General features: G+C 49.4%; 3 protein-coding genes across 5 annotated transcripts; all 3 read right to left on the bottom strand.

Annotated features, from left to right (window-relative positions):
• Window positions 1-1088: 1088 nt before the first annotated feature.
• LOC117087817 (metallothionein-1E-like) lies at window positions 1089-2718 on the bottom strand. Of its 2 annotated transcripts, XM_033218456.1 has the most exons (3): window positions 2319-2718; window positions 1669-1734; window positions 1089-1321 (listed from the first exon to the last, which is right to left on the bottom strand). In XM_033218456.1, the coding sequence occupies exons 1-3, from the start codon at window positions 2440-2442 to the stop codon at window positions 1230-1232; spliced, it is 282 nt and encodes a 93-aa protein (XP_033074347.1). In that variant the 5' UTR covers window positions 2443-2718; the 3' UTR covers window positions 1089-1229. The 2 variants fall into 2 exon arrangements, with proteins under 2 accessions (XP_033074347.1, XP_033074346.1); XM_033218455.1 differs by having other exon boundaries at window positions 1089-1734; window positions 2319-2695.
• Window positions 2719-8276: 5558 nt separating this feature from the next.
• Window positions 8277-10190, bottom strand: LOC117087818 (metallothionein-1L-like). 2 transcript variants are annotated; one of them, XM_033218458.1, is made up of 3 exons: window positions 9819-9934; window positions 9166-9231; window positions 8277-8506 (listed from the first exon to the last, which is right to left on the bottom strand). In XM_033218458.1, exons 1-3 carry the CDS (start codon window positions 9844-9846, stop codon window positions 8415-8417), a joined length of 186 nt encoding a protein of 61 aa, XP_033074349.1. In that variant the 5' UTR covers window positions 9847-9934; the 3' UTR covers window positions 8277-8414. The 2 variants fall into 2 exon arrangements, with proteins under 2 accessions (XP_033074349.1, XP_033074348.1); XM_033218457.1 differs by lacking the exon at window positions 8277-8506 and having other exon boundaries at window positions 8999-9231; window positions 9819-10190.
• A 7622-nt stretch (window positions 10191-17812) lies between these two features.
• On the bottom strand, window positions 17813-18881 carry LOC117087820 (metallothionein-2). The gene is made up of 3 exons (XM_033218460.1): window positions 18628-18881; window positions 18254-18319; window positions 17813-18048 (listed from the first exon to the last, which is right to left on the bottom strand). Exons 1-3 carry the CDS (start codon window positions 18653-18655, stop codon window positions 17957-17959), a joined length of 186 nt encoding a protein of 61 aa, XP_033074351.1. The 5' UTR covers window positions 18656-18881; the 3' UTR covers window positions 17813-17956.
• Window positions 18882-22454: the final 3573 nt, after the last annotated feature.

The raw sequence follows: 22454 nt of genomic DNA, 5'->3' as shown, positions 1-22454 counted from the left end.
TCCTGACCTCATAATCTGCCCACCTCAGTCTCCCAAAGTGCTGGGATTACAGGTGTGAGCCACCACGCCCAGCTATTTATTGGATTATTTCTCATTGAATCTGAAAAATGACTTTTGTATTTTATGTTGTATTTCATTATCTCCATAATCAATACTATTACATTTACCAAGATTTAAGCCTGTGAGAGATAGGAAATAAAAACTGTCCCTTCACCACAGTGTTTGAAAAGCCCCATTGTGTTAGCCTGTTTGCGTTGCTATAAGGGAATCCCTGAGACTAGGTAATTTACAAAGGAAAGTTTGTTATGACTTCCGCTTCTGCAGGCTGTGCATAAGTCTGGTACAGGCATCTGCCTTTGGTGAGGGCTGCAGGAAGCCTGCAATCCTGGTCAAAGACCAAGGGAGAACAGGCACAACATGTGGGGAGACAGGGAACAACAGAGAAAAGGGGACGGTGTCTGGCTCTTTTAAACAGCCAGCTCCGGAGTGACCTACCAGAGGAAGAACTCACTCTTCCCCATGGGATGGCACCAAGCCATTCTTTAGGGATCTGTCCTCATGACCCTGAGGCACCAAGCCATTCTTTAGGGATCTGTCCTCACGACCCTGAGGCACCAAGCCATTCTTTAGGGATCTGTCCTCACGAACCTGAAACCTCCCACTAGATCCCATCTCCAATATTGGAGGACACATTTCAACATGAGATTTGGCACTGACAAAACATCCAGATCATGGCACCCACGTAGGATTCAAGGAACTGAGGAGTTGGGTTCCAGCACTGTACTACTTTTAAGCCTAAAATCCAATTTGGATCTGAAGTTGGGCAAGAAAATCAGAAAATAAAAATGATGAATGAAGTTTCTGTGCCACATTGACATGGGACAGGAAGCAATCATGTATGACTCCCACCCACATGGTGTGCACAGTGCAATACCATTTTATAAAAGTGTGAACTCAGTAGCTGGCCTGAAGGTGTTCACATTGTTGGTGGCTCCCATTTCCATCCAGAGCCTGGTCTCTAAACTCCTGGTTTAACACCCAACCCAGTCCATTTTTTTCCAAGGCACACAAAGAAGAACAGAGTAAGATTCAAGTCAAAATTCTTTTATTGCCATTCACATATTTAATATAAAAAGAAATGCAGAAAATGGCTCAGGGTTGTATTAAAAAAAAATCCAGGTTGTGAAGTTTGTTCTATTTACATCTGGAAGCAGAGCTGTCCCCACGGATCAGGCACAACAGCTGCACTTCTCCGACGCCCCTTTGCAGACACAGCCCTGGGCACACTTGGCACAGCCCACGGGGCAGCAGGAGCAGCAGCCTGGGGAAGAAGGGGAGAGTGAGAGGTGGCAGTAGACTGGACCAGGCACCTCCCTGCCCCAATAGCAGGCCTGGCTCGAGCTGAGACGCCAGACCCAGAGGATGCTTTTTTTGTCTGGCACAGCTCTGTTCTGAAACCATAGGGGGTACAGTTGAGGTTTGTGTCCCAAGAGAAACATGTTTCCCTGCTCCATCTGAACTCACGGCAGAAAGCCTGGAGAGGGAATGACATGGCTAACAGGGGCAAAGAAATCCCAGTTCCCCAGAAGGATGCACTCAGGGCCAGCCTTGAGTTCCCTCCCAATTTTAGCCACAGCCCCAGATTCCTGGAGATGGCCCCGCACTCACTCTTCTTGCAGGAGGTGCATTTGCACTCTTTGCACTTGCAGGATCTGGCGCATGTGCAGGAGCCACCTGCAAGGAAGAGAAAAACGCAGTGGGCAGTGAGTGAGATGCAGAAGGTACAGCAGTGGGTCAATGAGTGTCCAGTGCCCCCTCCTCTGTGCAGGGCTAGCCCTCAGAGCTCCTTTCCCACTCAGGACAGAGGAACAGAAGCCCTTTGTCCTCTCCACTCACACTGGGAAGGGCAAGTACCCTCCTGTTTACCCCAACAGGAAGGTCCCACGTCCACACCCAACCCAGGAATACTGAGATTGCGAGCCACAACCTTCTGTCCTGAACCCTGAAGACTCAATGTCTCCAGCCCCCTATCCACCCTGATTGCTCAGAACCTGGACAGAGCACTGGGACCCAGCCAGCAGGACCCTGACCAACTGGGGGATGTGGAGCAGTTCAGCCTTGAGCCTCAGTGTCCTTAACTCTGACGTAGAGGCCCAGGGATGAGGGCAGTGCTCTCAGAGGCGTGATCAGGAAGAAAACACCTAACGAAGTAATGGAGTCCCCGTCGCTCAGAACTTTAAATGCGACCTCCTGAAACCCAGAGACCCCCTGTAATAGGGCTGGGAAATGGGGCTTCCAGAGCTCAGAGCTTCCCTTACCAGTGGCGCAGGAGCAGTTGGGGTCCATTTCGAGCCAAAGAGATGCTGGAGCTCCCACCGTTAAGGTAATCAAGCAGTCAGGCAGTTGGAAAGCGCACTGGAGCCCTGCACCCGGCTGCTCCATTTATAGACGGAGGTAGGGCCGGGCGCAGAGGCCCAGCTCTGCGCCTGCACCCGGCCCGCTGAGTCCGCTCCGCCGGCGATCCTAGGCTGGGCTGTGCGCAGCAGAAGGGCCGGGCGCACCATCCCCTGAGTTCTGAGCGGTGCGCACCGCGGGACCGCCCCTTTGGCGCCTGTTCACGCGGGATGGGCTGTGCGCCCGGCGGTACGCGGCGTTCCCGAGGTCCAGGCCGCCGTTCCCAGTTTCCCCGAGGTTGCCTTACACCCTCCTCCCAGCGTGTTCCGGGACGCAGACCTTGACGTCGCGGGCGTCTCCACCCCACCCCTCGCCCCGCAGTCTTCAGCTCGACCTGTCCAGGAGTCCCAGTGCAGCCCTTCTGCTCCCGTCCCGGGATCGGCTGAGTGCGGAGTGGGGAACGTGCGGTAGCGAGCGAGTTGTGTGCAGAACATCCGCCACCGATGTGGCTTTCGTTTCTCCTCGTCTCCCGCCTTGCCTGTCCCTGTCCACACCGCGGTCCCTCGGACCCGCTCCTCCGTACCTAGTAACACGGGGAACACGGGTCGGCCTCTCTCTCTCTCTCTCGTCCATTCGCCTCGCCTTTGAGGATGTGCGGGCACATTTATCCAGGTCCTCCTTTGCATATAAGTCTCCATGCTCCCCACAGCCTTAGGGCCACCACAATACCGGATGGCAGTTCTGAACAAGCGGGACGTCCCCAAAGAGAGATGACTTCAGATGATATGCAGACCCTGCTTTAAATTAAAAAGCAAGCTGGGCGAGGTGGCGCTTACTGCTGTAGTCCCAGCTACTTGGGAGGATCACTTGAGACTAGGAGTTCGAGTCCAGCCTGGGCAACATAGGGAGTAAACGTCTCTAAAAAAATAAAAAGCAAGATAAATGGTTGTTTCTCTTCAATATTGCTGATCTCTTCAATATTCCAGGCTCAATGCATAACATTGAGTCTGTGCCGGTGTCTTAACCACTTGCTTTGTGATCTTAAAGAAAAATGCTATTTATGAACCTGTATTACTAAACAGAGGGCTGCTACAGAGTTAAAGTAATTGGTTCAAGTCACAGAGCTGAGAATTTGCACTGATCTGAATCCAACCAACCCCTCAAGAGAAAGTGTCCATGGATCCAGCCTTCCTTTGGCCCAGGAATGTCATCAGCACTTCTCTCTTGCTGGAAAGCTTCTAAACAATGGCAAGCCACAAGCTCAACCATGTGCAGTGGCAAAAGCAATCCGTAAGTGTAATATATATGTATACACACACACACACGCACACACACAAAAAAACACATTTATAGTTTTCCTGGCTGTCTTCTATGTATGGATAAGACTGATTTTCATTTTTGGAGGTGGAAAAGAGTTTGCTTTTCATACAAATATATTTAAGAAAATATTAATCATTTAAATATAAAATGGTAAGAAAAGTGTGCAGGTGGTAACAGAAATGCCAGTCATTTTTATCTGACATGAGGCAGAGAATCTTGCTCGTAGCTTGATAACCCTGGGTTGGGGATGATTTTGTGGGAGCAGTGCATGGCTCTCTTTGGACCACATGACACATGTTCATGTGGTAGATGACAATGACAGTATATACAGCTAGGCACTCCAGGCCTGGCTTATTTGTCTGTAAGTAAATATCCCCCATGCAATGTATAATTATTTAAAAAAATAATAATAAAGCAATAACTAATATTGTAGAATGCTTGCCAAGCACCATTCCAAGCTCCTTACATGTATAAAATTCTTTCATCTTACAAGCCAGATGCCATTATTATGCTCCTATTATAGGAGACACAGAGAGGTTGTGAGGCACAGCTAAAAGTGACAGAGGTGGGATGTGCACTCATGTATGCTGTCTGCACCATCATGCCATCACCCATTGTATTAGTTTGTTTTCACACTGCTGATAAAGACATACCCAAGACTGGGCAATCTACAAAAGAAAGGGGTTTAATGGACTTACAGGTCCACGTGGCTGGGGAGGCCTCACAATCATGGAAGAAGGCAAGGAGGAGCAAGTCATGTCTTACATGGACGGGAGCAGGCAAAGAGAGAGCTTGTGCAGGGCAACCTCCCTTTTTAAAACCATCAGATCTCATGAGATTCATTCACTATTATGAGGACAGCACGGGAAAGACCTGCCCCCATGATTCAATTACCCCCCACTAGGTTCCTCCCATGACACTTGGGAATTGTGGGAATTACAATTCAAGATGAGATTTGGATAGAAGCCCAGCCAAAGCATATCTTTCTGCCTCTGACCCCTCCCAAATCTCACATCCTCACATTTTGAAACTAATCATGCCCTCCCAACAGTCCCCCAAAGTCTCAGCTCACTTCAACATTAACTCAGAAGTCCACAGTCTAAAGTATTATCTGAGACAAGGCAAGTCCCTTCTGCCTATGAGCCTGAAAAATCAAAAGCAAGTTAGTTACTTCCTAGACACAATGGTGGTACAGGCATTGGGCAAATACAGCAATTCCAAATGGGAGACATTGGCCAAAATGTTTTGGGGCTACAGGCCCCATAAAAATCCAAAATCCAGCAGGGCAGTCAAATCTTAGAGCTCCAAAATGGTCTCCTTTGACTCCATGTCTCATATCCAGGTCACGCTGATGCAAGAGGTGGGTTCCCAAGGTCTTGGGCGGCTCTGCCCCTGTGGCTTTACAGCTCCCCTCCTGGTTGCTTACATGGCTGGCATTGAGTGTCTGTGGCTTTTCCAGGCACGTGGTGCAAGCTGTTGGTGGATCTACCATTCTGGGGTCTGGAGGACGGTGGCCTTCTTCTCACAGCTCCACTAGGCGGTACCCCAGTAGGGCCTCTGTGTGAGGGCTCTGACCCCACATTCTCTTCCACACTGCCCTAGCAGAGGTCCTCCACGAGGGCCCCACCCCTACAACAAACTTCTGCATTTCCATACAACTTCTGAAATCGAGGCAGAGGTTCCCAATTCCTGACTTCTGTGCACTCACAGGCTCAACATTATGTGGAAGCTGCCAAGGCTTGGGGCTTGCACCTTCTGAAGCCACAGCCAGAGCTTTACATTGGCCCCTTTTAGCCATGGCTGGAGTGGCTAGGATGCAGGGCACCAAGTCCCTAGGCTGCACACAGCACAGGGACCCTAGACCTGGCCCATGAAACCACTTTTTCCTCCTAGGCCTTTGGGCCTGTGATGGGAGGGGCTGCTGTGAAGTCCTCTGACATGTCCTGGAGACATTTTCCCCATTTTCTTGGGGATTAACATTCTGCTCCTTGTTATTTATGCAAATTTTTGCAGCCAGCTTGAATTTCTCCTCAGAAAAGGGTTTTTTTTTTCTATTGCATTATCAGGCTGCAAACTTTCCAAGCTTTTATGCTTTGTTCCTCTTATAATTCTGAATGCCTTTAATAGCACCCGAGTCACCTCTTGAATGTTTTGCTGCTTAGAAATTTCTTCCACCTGGCCGGGCGCGGTGGCTCAAGCCTGTAATCCCAGCACTTTGGGAGGCCGAGACAGGCGGATCACGAGGTCAGGAGATCGAGACCATCCTGGCTAACACGGTGAAACCCTGTCTCTACTAAAAAATACAAAAAACTAGCCGGGCGAGGTGGCGGGCGCCTGTAGTCCCAGCTACTCGGGAGGCTGAGGCAGGAGAATGGCGTGAACCCGGGAGGCGGAGCTTGCAGTGAGCTGAGATCCGGCCACTGCACTCCAGCCTGGGCGACAGAGCGAGACTCCATCTCAAAAAAAAAAAAAAAAAAAAAAAGAAATTTCTTCCACCAGATGCCCTAAATCATCTCTCTCAAGCTCAAAGTTCCACATATCTCTAAGGCAAAGGCAAAATGCCACCAGTTTCTTTGCTAAAACATAACAAATGTCAACTTTGCTCCAGTTCCCAACAAGTTCCTCATTTCCATATAAGACCACCTCAGCCTGGACTTTATTGTCGGTATCACTGTCAGCATTTTGGGCAAAGCCATTCAACAAGTCTCTAGGAAGTTGCAAACTTTCCCACATTTTTCTGTCTTCTGAGCCCTCCAAACTGTTCTAACTCTTGCCTGTTACCCAGTTCCAAAGTTGCTTTTTTTTCTCTTTCAGAGATGAGACTCTCATTGTTTTTGTTTTTTTGGTGGTGAAGTAGGCTGTGAACCAGGACTGCCTGACACCAAAACCCATGCCCTAGGCTCAGGCTGCCTTCTGAAATCTCTTCACAGGGAAACAGAGAAGTCAGTGGCCCTGACCTCTAGGCCAAGAGACTCATCTTCCTCTTTGATTGAACATCAAATAGGATTCCCTCCACCTAGCCAGGGGGGACTAATCACTGGCTTTAATTACAAATCAGCTAGGGCCTCACTCTTTCCTAATGAGCACCCCTACACTCCCCAAACTGCGGGATCTGCTATCACTCCTGCGTGGGCAAACAGGAACATCTGCAACCCATGATTACACACACTGCATCTTGCTGGGAAAATGCTCGGCTCTTCCCCCCACAGCCCCAGTCACTTTGATGGATTGACATAGTCAAGGGCTGAAATTTGAAAGGGAAAATTCAGCTAGAGCTTGGGCAGAACTTTCAAAGATTCGGAGCCAAGTCACAACAGGGAACTCTCAGGTGTCAGCAAGTGTCCTGTGACTCTGGGCAGGCTAATTCTCTTTTTCTTTCTCTCTGTTTTTGAGACAGAGTCTTGCTGTGTTAACCAGGCTGGAGTGCAGTGTAATGATCTCTGCTCACGGCAACGTTCACCTCCTGGGCTCAAGCGATCCTCCCACCTTACCCCTTTGTAACCAGATTTTGAATCATTGTTAGTTTATTTTTATTTTATTTTACTTTGATTTTTTGAGATAGAGCCTCATTCCCTCGCCCAGACTGAAATGCAGTGGCACGATCTTGGCTCACGGCAACCTCCGCCTCCCAGGCTCAACTAATCTTCTCACCTCAGCCTCCCAAGTAGCTGGGATTATGCCAGGCTAAAATTGCTAGTTTCATCAGGCTCTGATCCACAATGGCCTTTTGCTATCTGCCTCTTGAGAAATCTCTCTCTTTTTGTATAAATAACAAAGTTTTAAAAATGTATTTTCTGAAATCAGTGTGTTACACGCCAAAATTTAAAAAAAGGTTTATGTCTGGGAAGCATAGGTAGTAAAAAGTTCCTTCACCATGGAGTTTGCGAAGCCTGGTGTGGGAATCAAGCAGCTGACGAATTGGGTTCCACCCCTGTCATCTCTTTGAAGCCTAAAATCTGATGAGGAAATTGAAATTGGGTAGGGAAATCAGAAAATAAAAATGAGAGATGAGGCTGGGCGCGGTGGCTCACGCTTGTAATCCCAGCACTTTGGGAGGCTGAGGCGGGCGGATCACAAGGTCAGGAAATCGAGACCATCCTGGCTAACACGGTGAAACCCTGTCTCTACTAAAAATACAAAAAAATTAGCCGGGCGCGGTGGCGGGCGCCTGTAGTCCCAGCTACTCAGGAGGCTGAGGCAGGAGAATGGCGTGAACCCGGGAGGCGGAGCTTGCAGTGAGCCGAGATCGCGCCACTGCAGTCCAGCCAGGGGGACAGAGCGAGACTCCGTCTCAAAAAAAAAAAAAAATGAGAGATGGAGAAGTTTCTGTGCCACATTTGATATGACCAGAGGTGATCATGGATGTCCCCCCATTATGATCTGGTACAGTGGAATTCCATTTTATAGAAGATGAAGTTCAGTGAGGTAACCTGGCTTGCCAGAAGGCGCTCAGATGTTAGCAACTCAGATTTCCATCCAGAGCCCGGGTCTCTGAACTCCTGGTTCAATCCCTAACCCTGGTCCATTAATTCGAAGTCACACAAAGGAAAGGAGAGTCAGAATCAAATCAAAACTGTTTTATTGTCATTTACATATTTAATAGAGAAAGGAATGTAGCAAATGGCTCAGGGTTGTATAAAAAAAAATCCAGGTTTGTACAGGTTGCTCTATTTACATCTGGGAGCAGAGCTGTCCCCACATCAGGCACAGCAGCTGCACTTCTCCAATGCCCCTTTGCAGATGCAGCCCTGGGCACACTTGGCACAGCCCATGGGACAGCAGGAGCAGCAGCCTGGGCAAAAAGGGAGAGTGAGATGTCAGAGCCGACTCAATCAGGCACCTCCCTGTGTCAACAGCAGGCCTGGCTTGAGGTCAGACTCCAGACCTGGAGGATGTCTTTTTAGGTTGGCACAGCTCTGTTCTGAGACCACAGGTGGTACCTTTGGGGTTTGTGTCTCAATAGAAAAAGGCTGGGCCGGGCGCGGTGGCTCAAGCCTGTAATCCCAGCACTTTGGGAGGCCGAGACGGGCGGATCACGAGGTCAGGAGATCGAGACCATCCTGGCTAACAAGGTGAAACCCCGTCTCTACTAAAAATACAAAAACTAGCCGGGCGAGGTGGCAGGCGCCTGTAGTCCCAGCTACTCGGGAGGCTGAGGCAGGAGAATGGCGTAAACCTGAGAGACGGAGCTTGCAGTGAGCTGAGATCCGGCCACTGCACTCCAGTCCGGGCGACAGAGCGAGCCTCCGCCTCAAAAAAAAAAAAAAAAAAAGAAAAGAAAAAGGCTGCCCTGCCGCATTCGAACTCAGAGCAGAAAGCCCGGAGAGGGAATGACACGGCCAACAGGGGCAAAGAAAGGCGTTCCCCAGAAGCATGCACTCCAGGCCAGCCTTGAGTTCCCTCCCAAGTTTAGCCACAGCGCCAGATTCCTGGAGACGGCCCCACACTCACTCTTCTTGCACGAGGTGCATTTGCACTCTTTGTACTTGCAGGAGCTGGCACAGGAGCAGGAGGCCCCTGGAAGGAAGAGATAAAGGCAGTGAGCAGTGAGTGAGACGCAGAAGGTACAGCAGTGGGTCAATGAGTCTCCAGTGCGCCATCCTCTGTGCAGGGCCAGCCCTCAGAGCTCCTTTCCCACTCAGGACAGAGGAAGACAAGCCCCACGTCCTCTCCATTCATGCTGGAAAGGGCAAGCACCCTCCTGTTTTACCCCACCAGGAAGGTCCCAGATGCACACACAACCCAGGAAGACTCGACTGGGGCCCAAAACCTCCTGTCCTGAATCTCAAAGACGCAGTGTTTCCTGCCTCCCACCCACCCTGCTTGCTCAGAGCCTGGACAGAGCATTGGGGCTTGGCCAGCAGCCCCCTGACCAACCAGGTGACGTGGAACAGGACAGCCTTGAGCCTCAGAACACTCAACTGTGACATAGAGGCACAGTGAAGAGGGCAATACTCTCAGGAGCTATTCCAAGAAGAAAGTACTGGACGAAGTAAAGGGTCCCCTTCTGCTCAGAGCTCAAAATGCGACCTCCTCAAACGCAGGGGCACTGTACTGTGGCTGGGAATTGGGCATTCCCAGGCGCAGAGCCGGGCTTCCCTTACCAGTGGCGCAGGAGCAGTTGGGGTCCATTTCCAGCCAAGAGAGGCGAAGAGGCCGTCAGGCAGCTGGAAGGCGCATTGGGGCCTGGAGCCGGCTGATCCCTCTGCAGGCGGAGATGGGACCGTACGCAGAGGCCCCGCCCCGCGCTTGCACCCGCTCGGTGAGTCTGGGCCTCCTGTGGGTACATGGCAGAACTGTGAGCAGCAGGCGGGCCGGGCGCAAGGTGTGCACTGCGGGTGTCTTGTTTGGCTCTTCGCTCGCTCGCTCAGGCCTGTGCACCCGGTCGTCCGCGGCACCCCTGCCGTCCTGCTCCCCGCAACTTCCCCATTTTCCGCATTTCCTTGTGGTTGCTGGACATCCCCGTCCCCGAGGGTTCCGGGAACCCAGCCTCTGGTGGTCGCAATATTCCCACCCTCACCAGCCCATCTGCGGTATTTCGCCTTTCCTGGAGCCGGTGTGCAACCCCAGCTTCGTCCCTGGATAGGCCTGAGCCGGCGAGCGCGGCGAGGGAGTTGTGTGCAGAGAACAGTCATGGATGTGACCCTTGCTTTCTGCCCTCCTGCCCTCTAGCACTGCCTGTCACTATCCCCACCATGGTCCTTCTGCCACTTTCTCTTGAGCCCAGCAAGAGGGTGGAGGCGAGCCCACCCTTCCATTCCTCATGCCTGAGCAGTTGCATGGGCACATTTGTCTGGGGCCTCCTTTACACAAAATTCTACGGGGTCTTCTCCAAAGCCTAGCATGCCCACCCAACTCCAGGAGAGTAGTCCTGAAAATATGGAGTGCCCCCAAGGGCGGGATCTGCTTAGGTGACTCCAGACCCGGAGGATGCAGAATCTATGTTAAATAAGAATATTTACCTTTCAATTTTCCTATTATGCAACAATCTGCGTGAGTCTGTTTAATCATTTTAGTTTTTTGAACCCTCTCAAGAACAATCAAAGAGAAATACTATTCTAAGCACGTATTTCCAATGGAAAAACTAAGGCACAAAGAGCCTTAGTAACTTGCCCAAAGTTATGGCTCTATGAAATGGTGCTATGCTACCTGAATCCAGTCAGCTTCCCAAGAGGAGGAAAGAAAACATAAAGATTTCTTTTGGCCAAGATATGTCTGCAACACCACTGTGCTGCTCAAAATTATTATTATTATCATTATTTTGAAACAGGGTCTCACTCTGTCATCCAGGCTGGAGTTCAGTGATGAGATCATGGCTCACTGCAGCCTCAATCTCCTGGACTCAATCTATCCTCCCACCTCAGCCTCCCAAGTAGCTGGAACTACAGGTGCAGGCCATGTCATGCCTGGCTAATTTTTTGCTTTTTTTTTTTTGGTAGACACAAGATTTCATCATGTTGCTCAGTCAGGCTAGTCTCAAACTCCTGGTCTCAAGTGATCCACCTGCCTTGATCTTCCAAACTGCTGTGATTACAGGCATGAGCCCCCCTGCAGGTCTGCTTGAACTTTTTAAATCAGGGGTGGAACGCGGTGGCTCACACCTGTAATCCCAGCACTTTGGGAGGCCGAGGCGGGCAGATCACAAGGTCAGGAGATCGAGACCATCCTGGCTAACATGGTGAAACCCCATCTCTACTAAAAAAAAAAATACAAAAAATTAGCCAGGCATGGTGGCTGGCACCTGTAGTCCCAGCTACTCGGGAGGCTGAGGCAGGAGAATGGCGTGAACCCGGGAGGGGGAGCTTGCAGTGAGCCCAGATCACGCCACTGCACTCTAGCCTGGGTGACAGAGTGAGACTCTGTCTCAAAAAAAAAAGAAAGAAAGAAAGAAAATTTTTAATCAGGGAGAAGCATCTCTCTCAACCCTGGACAGCTTGCAAAGCGATGGAGATGGGAAATTTATTAAATATGTATATATACACGAAATACACATTAATCTATGTCTATAAGTAAGACTGATTCTTGATTTTAGCACTGGTGAAAACTTTGCTTTCATTTAAATATATGTGATGATTAGTTTTATGTGTCAACTTGGCTAGGCAAAGTGTCCAGTTCCTTGGTCAAACACCAGCCTAGATATTGCAGCAAAGTTATTTTTTAAGATGTGATTAACATTTAAATCAGTAGTCTGAGTAAAACAGATGTCAGAGGGGATTTATCAAGTGTTACCTGCCCATTCAACCAGGGAGTGTCCAGAGGACACCACTTTCACCACATCTATGAGAAATAAATTTGTGAGGGGCGCCCTAGCATCCTGGAAGAGCTGTGTGGTCACTCTTTTTTGCAGGTAGAAATTCAGTGGAAACTGCTGCTGCTGAATTGGGAACCCTAAATGCAATGGCGATAATTTGGTCCCAGTGTGGCAGGGGCCAAGGGACAGCACTTAATTGCCAAAGGCAGCATGGGCCTGGTTATTGTCATGGATGGCACAGTCAAAGCAGAGTAGAATGATTTGCAGGCCAGGAGCAGTGGCTCACGCCTATAATCCTAGCACTTTGGGAGGCTGAGGCAGGTGGATCACTTGAGCTCAGGAGTTTGAGACCAGCTTGGTGAACATGGCGAAAGCCTGTCTCTACCCCTCCAAACATACAAAAATCAGCTGGATGTGTTGGTGCCTGCCTGTAGTTGTAGCTACTTTGGGGGCTGAGGTGGGAGGACCACTTGAGCTTTGGAGGTCGAGGCTGCAGTGAGCCATGACAGTGCTCTCCAGCCTGGATGACAGAGCGAGACCCTCTCTCAAATAAAAAGAATAATATGATTCACAGAGACCTGTGGTGTTGGCTAGTTGATCATGGTGGTCGTACGAGCAAACAGAGGAGTCAGCCTACAAAAATCTTACTCATCTGTAGAATCAAAATATCTATTTCCTGTCCCCATGACTTTATGTTTTGCTGGTCTCAAGGTATTAGTTCCAAAAGGAGGAATGCTTCCTTGGGAGACACAGTGATTCCATCAAACTGGAAGTTATGAGTCCCACCAGGCCACATTGAGTCCTCAGGCTTCTGTATCAACAGGCAAAGAGGCTGGGCACTGTGGCTTACACCTGTAATCCCAGCACTTTGGGAGGCCAAGGTGGGTGGATCACCTGAGGTCAGGAGCTTGAGACCAGCCTGGCCAACATGGAGAAACCCTATCTCTAATAAAAATACAAAATTAGCCAGGCGTGGTGGTGCATGCCTGTAATCTCAGCTACTCAGGAGGCGAGTCAGGAGAATTGCTTGAACCTGGGAGGCGGAGGTTGCGGTGAGCTGAGATCACGCCATTGCACTTCAGCCTAGGGAACAAGAGCGAAACTCCATCTCAAAAAAAAAAAAAAAAAAGAAAGAAAGAAAAAAGGAAAATAAAAGAAATAACAACAACAACAAAACCAGGCAAAGAAAGGAGTCACTATTCTGGCGAGGGTAATTGTGGTTACTTCTTTGTAATCACAATCTCTGCAATGGAGGTAAGGAGGAGGATGTCTGGAATACAAGAGATCCCTTAGGGTGTCTCTTATTATTACCATGTCCTGTGATTGAAGCCAGTGGAAACAACCCAATTGGGACAGGAATGCACGGCCCAGACCCTTCTAGAATGAAGGTTTAGGTGACCCCACCAAGTAAAGAACCACCATTGGTTGAGGTGTTTGCTAAAACAGGAGGTTTACATCTCTTTTAGGTTGTAAAAGAAAGAAGCTATAAATAGCAGCTATGACCATGTGACCAGTTACAGGTATGGAAATGAGGAATGTCATTGTTATGGGTATTTCTTCATTATGTTGTTATAAATGTGTGTGTGCATGTGTGTGCGCGCGTGTGTGTGTGTGCATGTGCGGCAAATATTTTTGTTTTCTTCCGTCTCTTATCCCATTGTCATATAACAGGAGACGTATTAACTTTACATCACAATGTTTAAGTATTGCTAACTTTATATCATATTATTTAAGTTATAGGATGTCAAGGAACATGCCACTGGCGTGCAAGGATTTTGCAATCAGTTTTGGGAAGAGAGTTTATGTCATTTCAGGCATGCACAGGACAGTTGTCTCACGTTAGGTAGAGGTATGACCTTGTTTTAACATTAAGTATAGTTTAAGGAGATGTTTATGTCTGCCACATTAACAAGTGGTGGACTGCAATGGTTAGTTTTATGAGTCAACTTGGCTAGGTTATCATACCCAGTTGCTTGGTCAAACACTAATGTAGATGTTGCTGTGAAAGTGTTTTTTTAGATCTGATTACCATTTAAATCAGTAGGTTTTGACTGGGTGCAGTAGCTCATGCCTGTAATCTCAGCATTTTGGGAGGCTGAGGTGGGTGCATCATTTAGGCCAGGAGTTAGATAACATGGTGAAATCCTTTCTTTATTAAAAATACAAAAATTAGCTGCTTAATCTGTTAAATAAAACACAAAAATTAGCTGCTCTTTGAAAAATACAAAAATTAGCGTGGTAGTGCATACCTGTGATCTCAGCTATTTGGGAGGCTGAGGCAGGAGAATTGCTTGAAACCAGAAGGCAGAGGTTGCAATGAGCTGAGATCGCACCACTGCACTCTGGCCTGGGTGACAGAGCGAGACTCTGTTGCAAAAAATAAAATAAATCAATACATTTTGAGTAAAGCAGATTATTCATCATAATGTGTGTGGGCCTCATCCAATCAGTTGAAGGCCTTAAGAGGAAAAACTGAGACTGAGGTCCCTGGAAGAGAAAGGAATTCTACCTGTAGACCACCTTCAGATGAAAGACTGTAATACCAACTTCTGACAGAATTCCCATGCTGCCAGCCAGCCTTGCAAATTTTAGACCAGCCATCCCCACAATCACATCAGCTAATTTCTTAAAGCTTTCTTTTTATCACTATCTATCTAGGGACATTTTATTGGTTCTGTGTCTTGGGGGAAACCATGAGTAATACAAATACATGTTGGAAAATATGAATCATTTAAAGGAGAATTGTTAAGTAAAATTGTGGTATAGGTGGTAGCAGATATGGCAGGCATCCATTTGTATGTGCCACAAGGGCGTGGACTGTCCTGCTCATGGTTTTCTGTATCCAGTGCTGATCACAATTTCATGGGAAGACCGAAGACTCTCTGGACCACAGTTAACATGCTCAGGTAGTTGATGAGGAATGTAGAGATCACATGGCTAGGAACAGCAGGCCTGGCTTATTGGTCTGGAGGTAGAAAAACATCCCTATGCTATGAATAAAGACAATAAAATTATAGCTAGGTTGTGCATAGTGGCTCATGTCTGTAATCCCAGCACTTTGGGAGCCCGAGGCTAGCGGATCACTTGAGCCCAGAAGTTCAAGACCAGCCTGGCCAACATGATGAAACCCCATTGCTACTAAAAATATGAAAATTAGCCAGGCGGGGTGGCACGTGCCTGTAGTCCCAGCTACTCAACAGGATGAGATGGGAGGATCACCTGAGCCCAGGAGATGCAGGTTGCAGTGAGCTGAGATCACCCCACTACACTCCAGCCAGGGTGACAGGGTAAGACTTTGTCTCAAAAAAATAAAATAAAATAAAATAAAATCATAGCTAATATTGTAGTCTGCTTGATACATGGCAAGTGCCATTCTAAGTTCTTTGCATGTATTAAGTCATTTGCTGTCACCAGCCAGACCCTATTATTCAGCCTATCTTACAGTGGAGGAGATTGAGCCACAGAGAGGTTGTGTCACTCAGGTATAAGTGACAGAGCTAGGTTTTGCACCCATGCATGCTGACTGCATCTTAATGCCCTCAACCACCACCCTGTGTCACCATGTTCCATGAAAAACAAGGACACTGAAAATCTGGTAGTGAGGCAGCAGTAGAAAGAGCACTGAGCTGCCAGTCATGCCCTCTGCATAGCTCTGTGACCTCTCTTGGCCTCAGTATGCCACCTCTCAAGCCAGGGACACAATTGGGCTAACTGACCAAGGGCTGACCCAGCTCTGAACTCTGAGAGGCAGGGCTTAGAGCCCAGTGACATCATGATCTGCCAACTGTAGCCAAGATGAGAGGCCAGCTGTAGTGAAGGTTCCGGCCTCTGACTTCTAAGCTGTGTGACCTTGGGCAGGTTGCTTAACCACTCTGGAAGATGACATAATCAGTTTCGTCCCTGCACATTCACTCTTTCACTGGCTCATGGGGTGTTCAAATGATAGGAAAAATGAGAATGGTTCTTATGTTTGTTCAAATGCTGTGGCAGCATCTTAATCCCAGAGGGCTTTGTGCAGGAAGTCATCCACCCTCCCCCTGGTACACAGTCAGGAAAACTTCATTCCACTCCCCAGCCTCCAACCCAGATGAATTCTTCCCAGACCCGTTTTTCCCCAAGAGCTTATCAAGAGAGATTCTGTCTCCAACAAAGTCCATGTAAACAGAGTGATCCTAATGGTTATTAAACCCTAGCCAGGAGCCAGGCCAAGATCTCATTTAATCCACAAATAGGGATACCATCTTTTTTCTACAGATGAGGAAATTGAGGCTCAGAGAGGTTGAGTGACTCACCCAGGCCACACAGCCAGTAAGTGGTAAAGTGGGCTGTGAACTAGGACTTCCTGACATGAAAACCCATGCCCTTGGGCCGGGCGCGGTGGCTCACGCCTGTAATCCCAGCACTTTGGGAGGCCGAGGCGGGCGGATCACAAGGTCAGGAGGTCGAGACCATGGTGAAACCGCGTCTCTACTAAAAATACAAAAAAAATTAGCTGGGCGCGGTGGCAGGCGCCTGTAGTCCCAGCTGCTCGCGAGGCTGAGGCAGGAGAATGGCGTGAACCCGGGAGGCGGAGCTTGCAGTGAGCCGAGATCGGGCCACTGTACTCCAGCCTGGGTGACAGAGCGAGACTCCGCCTCAAAAAAAAAGAAAAAAGAAAGAAAACCCATGCCCTTGGCACAGGCTGCCTTCTAAAACTCTCTCTATAAGGAGCACCTTCAGGCAAGTGTGCTCCTGATTCCTGGGCCAAGGGACTCATCGTCCTCTTTGACTGAACTTCAAATAACATTCCCTCCACATAGCCAGGGGGCCTAATCGTTGGCTTTAATTACAAGTCACTCAGAGCTTCACTCCTTTCTAATGAGCGCCACCACACCCTCCAAAGTGCTGAATGCCATCACCCCTGCGTGGGCAGACAGGAAGAACTTCATCTGCAACCCGTGATCACACACACTGCATCTTGCTGGGAACATGCTGGGCATTTCCCTCCACATCCCCAGCCACTTTGCTGGTTTAAGTAGCCAACGGCTGAAATTTGAGAGAAGTAATTTCAGCCTGACCTTGGGAGGAACTTGCAAAGATTCAGAACCAAGGCAAAACAGGGAGCTCTCAGGGGTCTGAAAGTGTCCTATCAGTGACACTGGGCAGGACAAGCCTGATGGTTCCTTGTGGAGATGTCTGGATCAGTGCTGCTCAGGGTGTGCCAGCCACACACTGGGGCTAGTCTGAGAACTGTTTCCAGGATGCAACGCACAACCTTGGACAAATGTGTAGTGTTGATCATTCTTTTATTTTTCCTATGTTAATTTGTTCTCCGTATATTTGTTGAACATTTCCTGTTGAATATAAAAAACAGTCTTTGTATTTTGTGTCCTTTAAACGTTCATTTTCTTATTAACTCATTATTTTACCAGAGTTTAGGTCTGTGACTAATGGAAAACAAAACTGGTCATTCACCACAGGGAGTTTGGGAAACCGGATGTCAGATTCTAGCCACTGGGGAGCTGGATTTCACCCTCTGTAGTCACTTTCAAGTCTGAAATCCCACGAAGAACTGAAGTTGGGCAGGGAAATCAGAAAGCGAAAATGAGGAATGGAGAAATTTCTGTGCCACATTTGACATGAAACTGAAAGTGATCACGTATGTGTCCCTCCTGCCCCCATATGATCTGGCACAACGCCATTCAGTTTTACAGAAGATGAAGCCCAGTGCGGTAGCCTGGCTTGCTAGAATGCACTCTTTCTTAGCGGCTCACATTTCCATCCACAGCCCAGGTTTCTGCCCTCCCAGTTCCATCGCTCAACCCAGTCCCTTATTTTTAAGGCATATAAAGGAAACCAGAGGCAGAATCACGTCAAAGCTGTTTTATTATCATTCATATTATTTCATAGAAAAAGGAATGCAGCAAACGATCAGGGTCAGGGTTGTACATAAAAAAATCCAGGTTTGTAGAGGTCGCATTATTTACATCTAGGGGCAGGGCTGTCCCAGCATCAGGCGCAGCAGTTGCACTTGTCCGACGCCCCTTTGCAGATGCAGCCCTGGGCACACTTGGCACAGCCCACAGGGCAGCAGGAGCAGCAGCCTGGGGGCAGAGAGGAGGCGGCAGAGATGAGTACTAGGGACACAGGGAATAAGAATTCCTGCTCTCCCTGATAAGGATCACTGAGGAGGCAACAACTTCCGCGTAATGGGGCATCCCCAGACTGCTTTCATTCCCCTGAGGATGGTGGAGAGGGGACAGGCTGGAGGACAGTGAGGGGTTAGAGGAGAGAGAGGATCCCACTTACTTTTCTTGCAGGAGGTGCATTTGCACTCTTTGCACTTGCAGGAGCCGGCGCAGGTGCAGGAGTCACCTGCAAGGAGAAAAGACAGAGGTGAGAATGGTCCCTGGATACCTGAACGCGTGACGGCGTGCTAAGAGCCCGGGGCAGAGTTCCTCTGTCCACAACCGATTCCTGGGAACTTGAGCAAGCCATTAACTCAGATCTCCTTAACGGTAAAAAGAGGGCTCCGAATAACCTAGCATGGATTGAAAGATACCCCAAAACGCTTTGGGAAGGAGCAACTCCTGTCCTGAAATTGAGTGATCAGAGAAAGAAAGAGGGGTCGGAAATTGCTTCTCTAGCGCTACAGTCTACACTTGGCATCCCCAGCCCCTTACCGGCGACGCAGGAGCATTTGGGATCCATGGCGAGTTGAAGAGGCGGCTGGAGTCGGGACGGGTTGCACGAGGGATCGCTGGGACTTGGAGGAGGCGTGGTGGAGCGGAGCGCTGCGAGCAGTGTTTATAGCTGAAAAGAGCCGGGACGAGTGCAAAAGCCCCGCCCCGGCCGGGCGCTGCCTGCACACGCCCCGCGCTGAGTCACTCGCGGCTCCCGGCTAAACACCCGGCTGCGCGCACTGAGCCGGGCGCACCCGGCCTGCACACGGACCGCAGGAGGTCAGTTCCCTGAAGCCCGCCCACGTGCGCTCCGGGGACGCCACGGCGCGGTAGGAGCTGGGTGCAGCGGCAGGACACGGTGTACCGGCAAGACACGGTGTACCGGCAGGACACGGTGTACCGGGTGCCCACGCCGTGCGCCCCCGCCGTGTGCACAGCTTGCCTCCCTCCTGCCCTGTACTCGAACCTGAGCCGTTAGCGCGTGGGTGTTAGCGGGACTTGGGAATGCTGCTTTTGTGGAAAACTGGTTGGAAGTGCAGACAGGTTACAACTCTGTAGCAGTCAAAGCTTAATAATTGTGCAGCATCACAGTAAACCCGCGGAGTTGTTACTGATGACGTATCCGTTGCATGTTGAGTACTTTAGCGTGCAACAGGGACTGTAGGAAGTTTGTTGTGTGTGAGATATCACTTCATTCTGTAACAATCCATAAGATAAGGACTCTCCCGTATTCTCATCGTAGAGAGGAGAAACTGCAGGTCCAGAGAAGTTACTTGTCCAGGGTCACACAGCTAGTGAGTGGCAGAGCAGGGTGAATGCGACCAGGCCCTAGCAGATGCTGACGGTCCTCTAACATAGAGACACCAAGGAGGGAGAATAAGGACAAGAAGCCACAAGCTTGGTCCTCAGGAAGCTCAAGGACTGGGGGAACAGAGAGGAGGAGACCCCATCCAGCCTGGGAGGAGGTGGGCCATTGCCTTGGGCCTGAGGGTAAGAAGGTGTTTGCCAGGCAGGGAAGGGGAAGGATTTGTGTTCTGGCCTGGGAAGGGAAGAACTAGCGGGAACACTGGAATCGCCCTGAGACATTTGGAAGGGAAAACCCCCACAAGAATGTTCTGCCCCTGTGGAGGCTGAGGGGAAGAGCCCAGGTGGCATCCAGATTCCTGTCTGGAGAGGCACATCCTGCCTCCCTGTCTGCACGTGTCTGGCGCTGTGTAAGGATCTTAGATCATCAACCTTGGAAAGCCCGAAGTGTGTCATGCTAGGAGTCAGGAAGCGGTTACTGGAAGCTTCCTGGCAGGCTTAGGAAATGCTGATTGCCACAGTGGGAGTTTAGTGAGGTGGTGGGGCGGGGGCAGGGAGGACAGGCTGTCCTTGCAACCCTTACTGTAAGTTCCTGTGGAAACGTCTTCCTAGCTCAGTCAAATCTCACTTCCTCTGGGGACCCTGTCCTGACCCCCATGACTGTGGCTGCCGGTGGAGGTGCTGGTAAACATCCTGTTCGTTCCCCTCCTGGCACTTTCCATGCCTGTGGTATGTATAAACTTGGGGGACTCTTGGATTAGTGTCTCTGCCCCTCCTCACCAACCCCTGACCACTGGAAATACCAAGGGCAGTCATCGCCTGCCTCTGGAATTGTGTCTTCAGCTTCCAACACAGGGCCAAGTTTGCAGTAGATGCTTAATAAATATTTGTCAAATGAATTCATGAGGGTAATGGCCTGGATTGTTCTTCCCTTCCCAGCCCCCACCTTGTATGAAGGCCGACTACAAAATGAAAATAAACACCCTGGAACCTGTGTGCTCACTCAAGTAAAAACACCACACAGGGCAGGAGGGGTGAGCTCTCAGATGTACTAAATTTCAGTGGTCACTCGGCCACTCACTTGCTCAGTGACCTTGGGGCAATTACGTGCCTGGACTCTTCTGATCCCTGGTTTACTCATCTGTCAAATGACTGGGTTGTACTAGAATTTATATCCAAACATACTCTGATTTTAGAGCCAAGATCTTTTGAAATCTCATGACGTCTGGCAGCCCTGTGGATTGAGAGCTTTCTGGGCAGTGGGCCGATTTTGTTGTTGTTATTTATGTATGCACATTATTATATACCAAATCCCTGGTTGCTAATAACTCACATGGTCACCTATCCACTCAAGGCAAACAATCCAACTCTGTGAAGAAACAGAAGAGCTTATTTTGCCCTCAAAAGCATTGGTTCTAGCCCTGGGTTTGTGCCAGCCATGTTGGCGGTAAAACTTGCTTGTGGGCCTGAGCTGTCTCCTTTGAATCACTTTGACTCTGTGAGGGGAGGGAGGGATAGTGACTCAGGGAAGGTGGAGCAGGTCACAGGCCTAGTCTGTTCTTCTCCATGCCCCCAGAAGCCGCACTGTGCTTGGGACAGAGGTGGAGAGGGAGGACCCACCTGCACGTTTGTATCCCTGACTTGGCAGGGGATGAGGGAGTGAAACCAAGCAACATTGATTGGATAAGGAAAAACATCCCCCCGAATATCTGGTGTGAGTCATCAATGTGAGGTGATGATGCGGCCCTGGGCTGCATTAAGAGAGGTATGCCGTGTAGAGCGAGAGAGGTTATGTTTTTCATCCTTATTTTAGGTGCAGGGGTGGATACATATAGGTCTGCTGCCCAGCCATCCACTCGTCCTTCCTCTGTGATGATATCCTTGGTTTTCCTTTGAAGAATCACCCCTCCTTATTCCCAATCCATATGGTTTTGATGGAGTATGTCCCATCCGTGAGCTCCTAGGCCATTCTACCTACCTGGCCACAGTAATTGGCTCTGATTGGGCCACACAGCCACGAACCAAAGAGAATCAGTGATATTTTTGCTGGGAATGCTAGGAGAATGGCAGATGGTCTTTCCATCTGGACTTGAACCTGAGAGGAAGTGAAGTTGAGTGAGTTTCTAAAGCTTTTTGGCTCTGTGAGAAGAGCCCAAAAATAAAATAATCACAACGGAAATGGAGCCTGACAATCTCTTGGAACACCTGGATCCAGCCATGCCTGAAGCCATTATGAGCCAATCATTTCCTTTTTTGCTTAAATTATTCCAGATAGAGTCCTCACTGGTGTAGCTGGGCAGAATCCCCCTCTGCCCTGAGGGCCATGGAAGCCCTGAGGGCTTCCATTGTCCAGAAGACAGTTGATCACAGGGGTCCTAAGGCCTAAAACCCTATCATGTGAACATCAGCTGAGAGAGATAGGCAGGTTCGATCTGGAAGGGAACAGTTACCTTCAAATATTTGCCAGTGGTTGCCCCAGTTATCTGTAGCTGTGCAACCAATTACCCACAATTTAGCAGCTTAAAACAACGACCATTTTATTTTCTTTCCTGAATTTGTGGGTCAGAAGTTGGAGCAGTGCTCACTTGGGTGATTCTTTTGTTTTATGTGTCATTAGCTGAGGTCACTTGGTGCTGTTTGGCTGGTGGATGGGCTGGTCTGGAGAATCTAAGATGGCTTCAGTCACACATCTGGCACTTTGGCAGGGATGGCTGGAGGCTGGGCACAGCTGGAACTGTTGACCAGAGCTCCATATGTGGCTTCTTTTTTGTTGTTGTTGTTGAGACGGAGTCTCGCTCTGTTGCCCAGGCTGGAGTGCAGTGGCCGGATCTCAGCTCACTGCAAGCTCCGCCTCCCAGGTTTACGCCATTCTCCTGCCTCAGCCTCCCGAGTAGCTGGGACTACAGGCGCCCGCCACCTCGCCGGCTAGTTTTTTTGTATTTTTTTAGTAGAGACGGAGTTTCACCGTGTTAGCCAGGATGGTCTCGATCTCCTGACCTCGTGATCCGCCCATCTCGGCCTCC

The sequence above is a fragment of the Trachypithecus francoisi genome, unplaced genomic scaffold, assembly GCF_009764315.1.
Source record: "Trachypithecus francoisi isolate TF-2019V2 unplaced genomic scaffold, Tfra_2.0 Lachesis_group10, whole genome shotgun sequence".
Taxonomy (NCBI): domain Eukaryota; kingdom Metazoa; phylum Chordata; class Mammalia; order Primates; family Cercopithecidae; genus Trachypithecus; species Trachypithecus francoisi.
The sequence above is the reverse complement of the archived record's forward strand: the minus strand, read 5'-3'. Positions and strand labels throughout refer to the sequence as shown.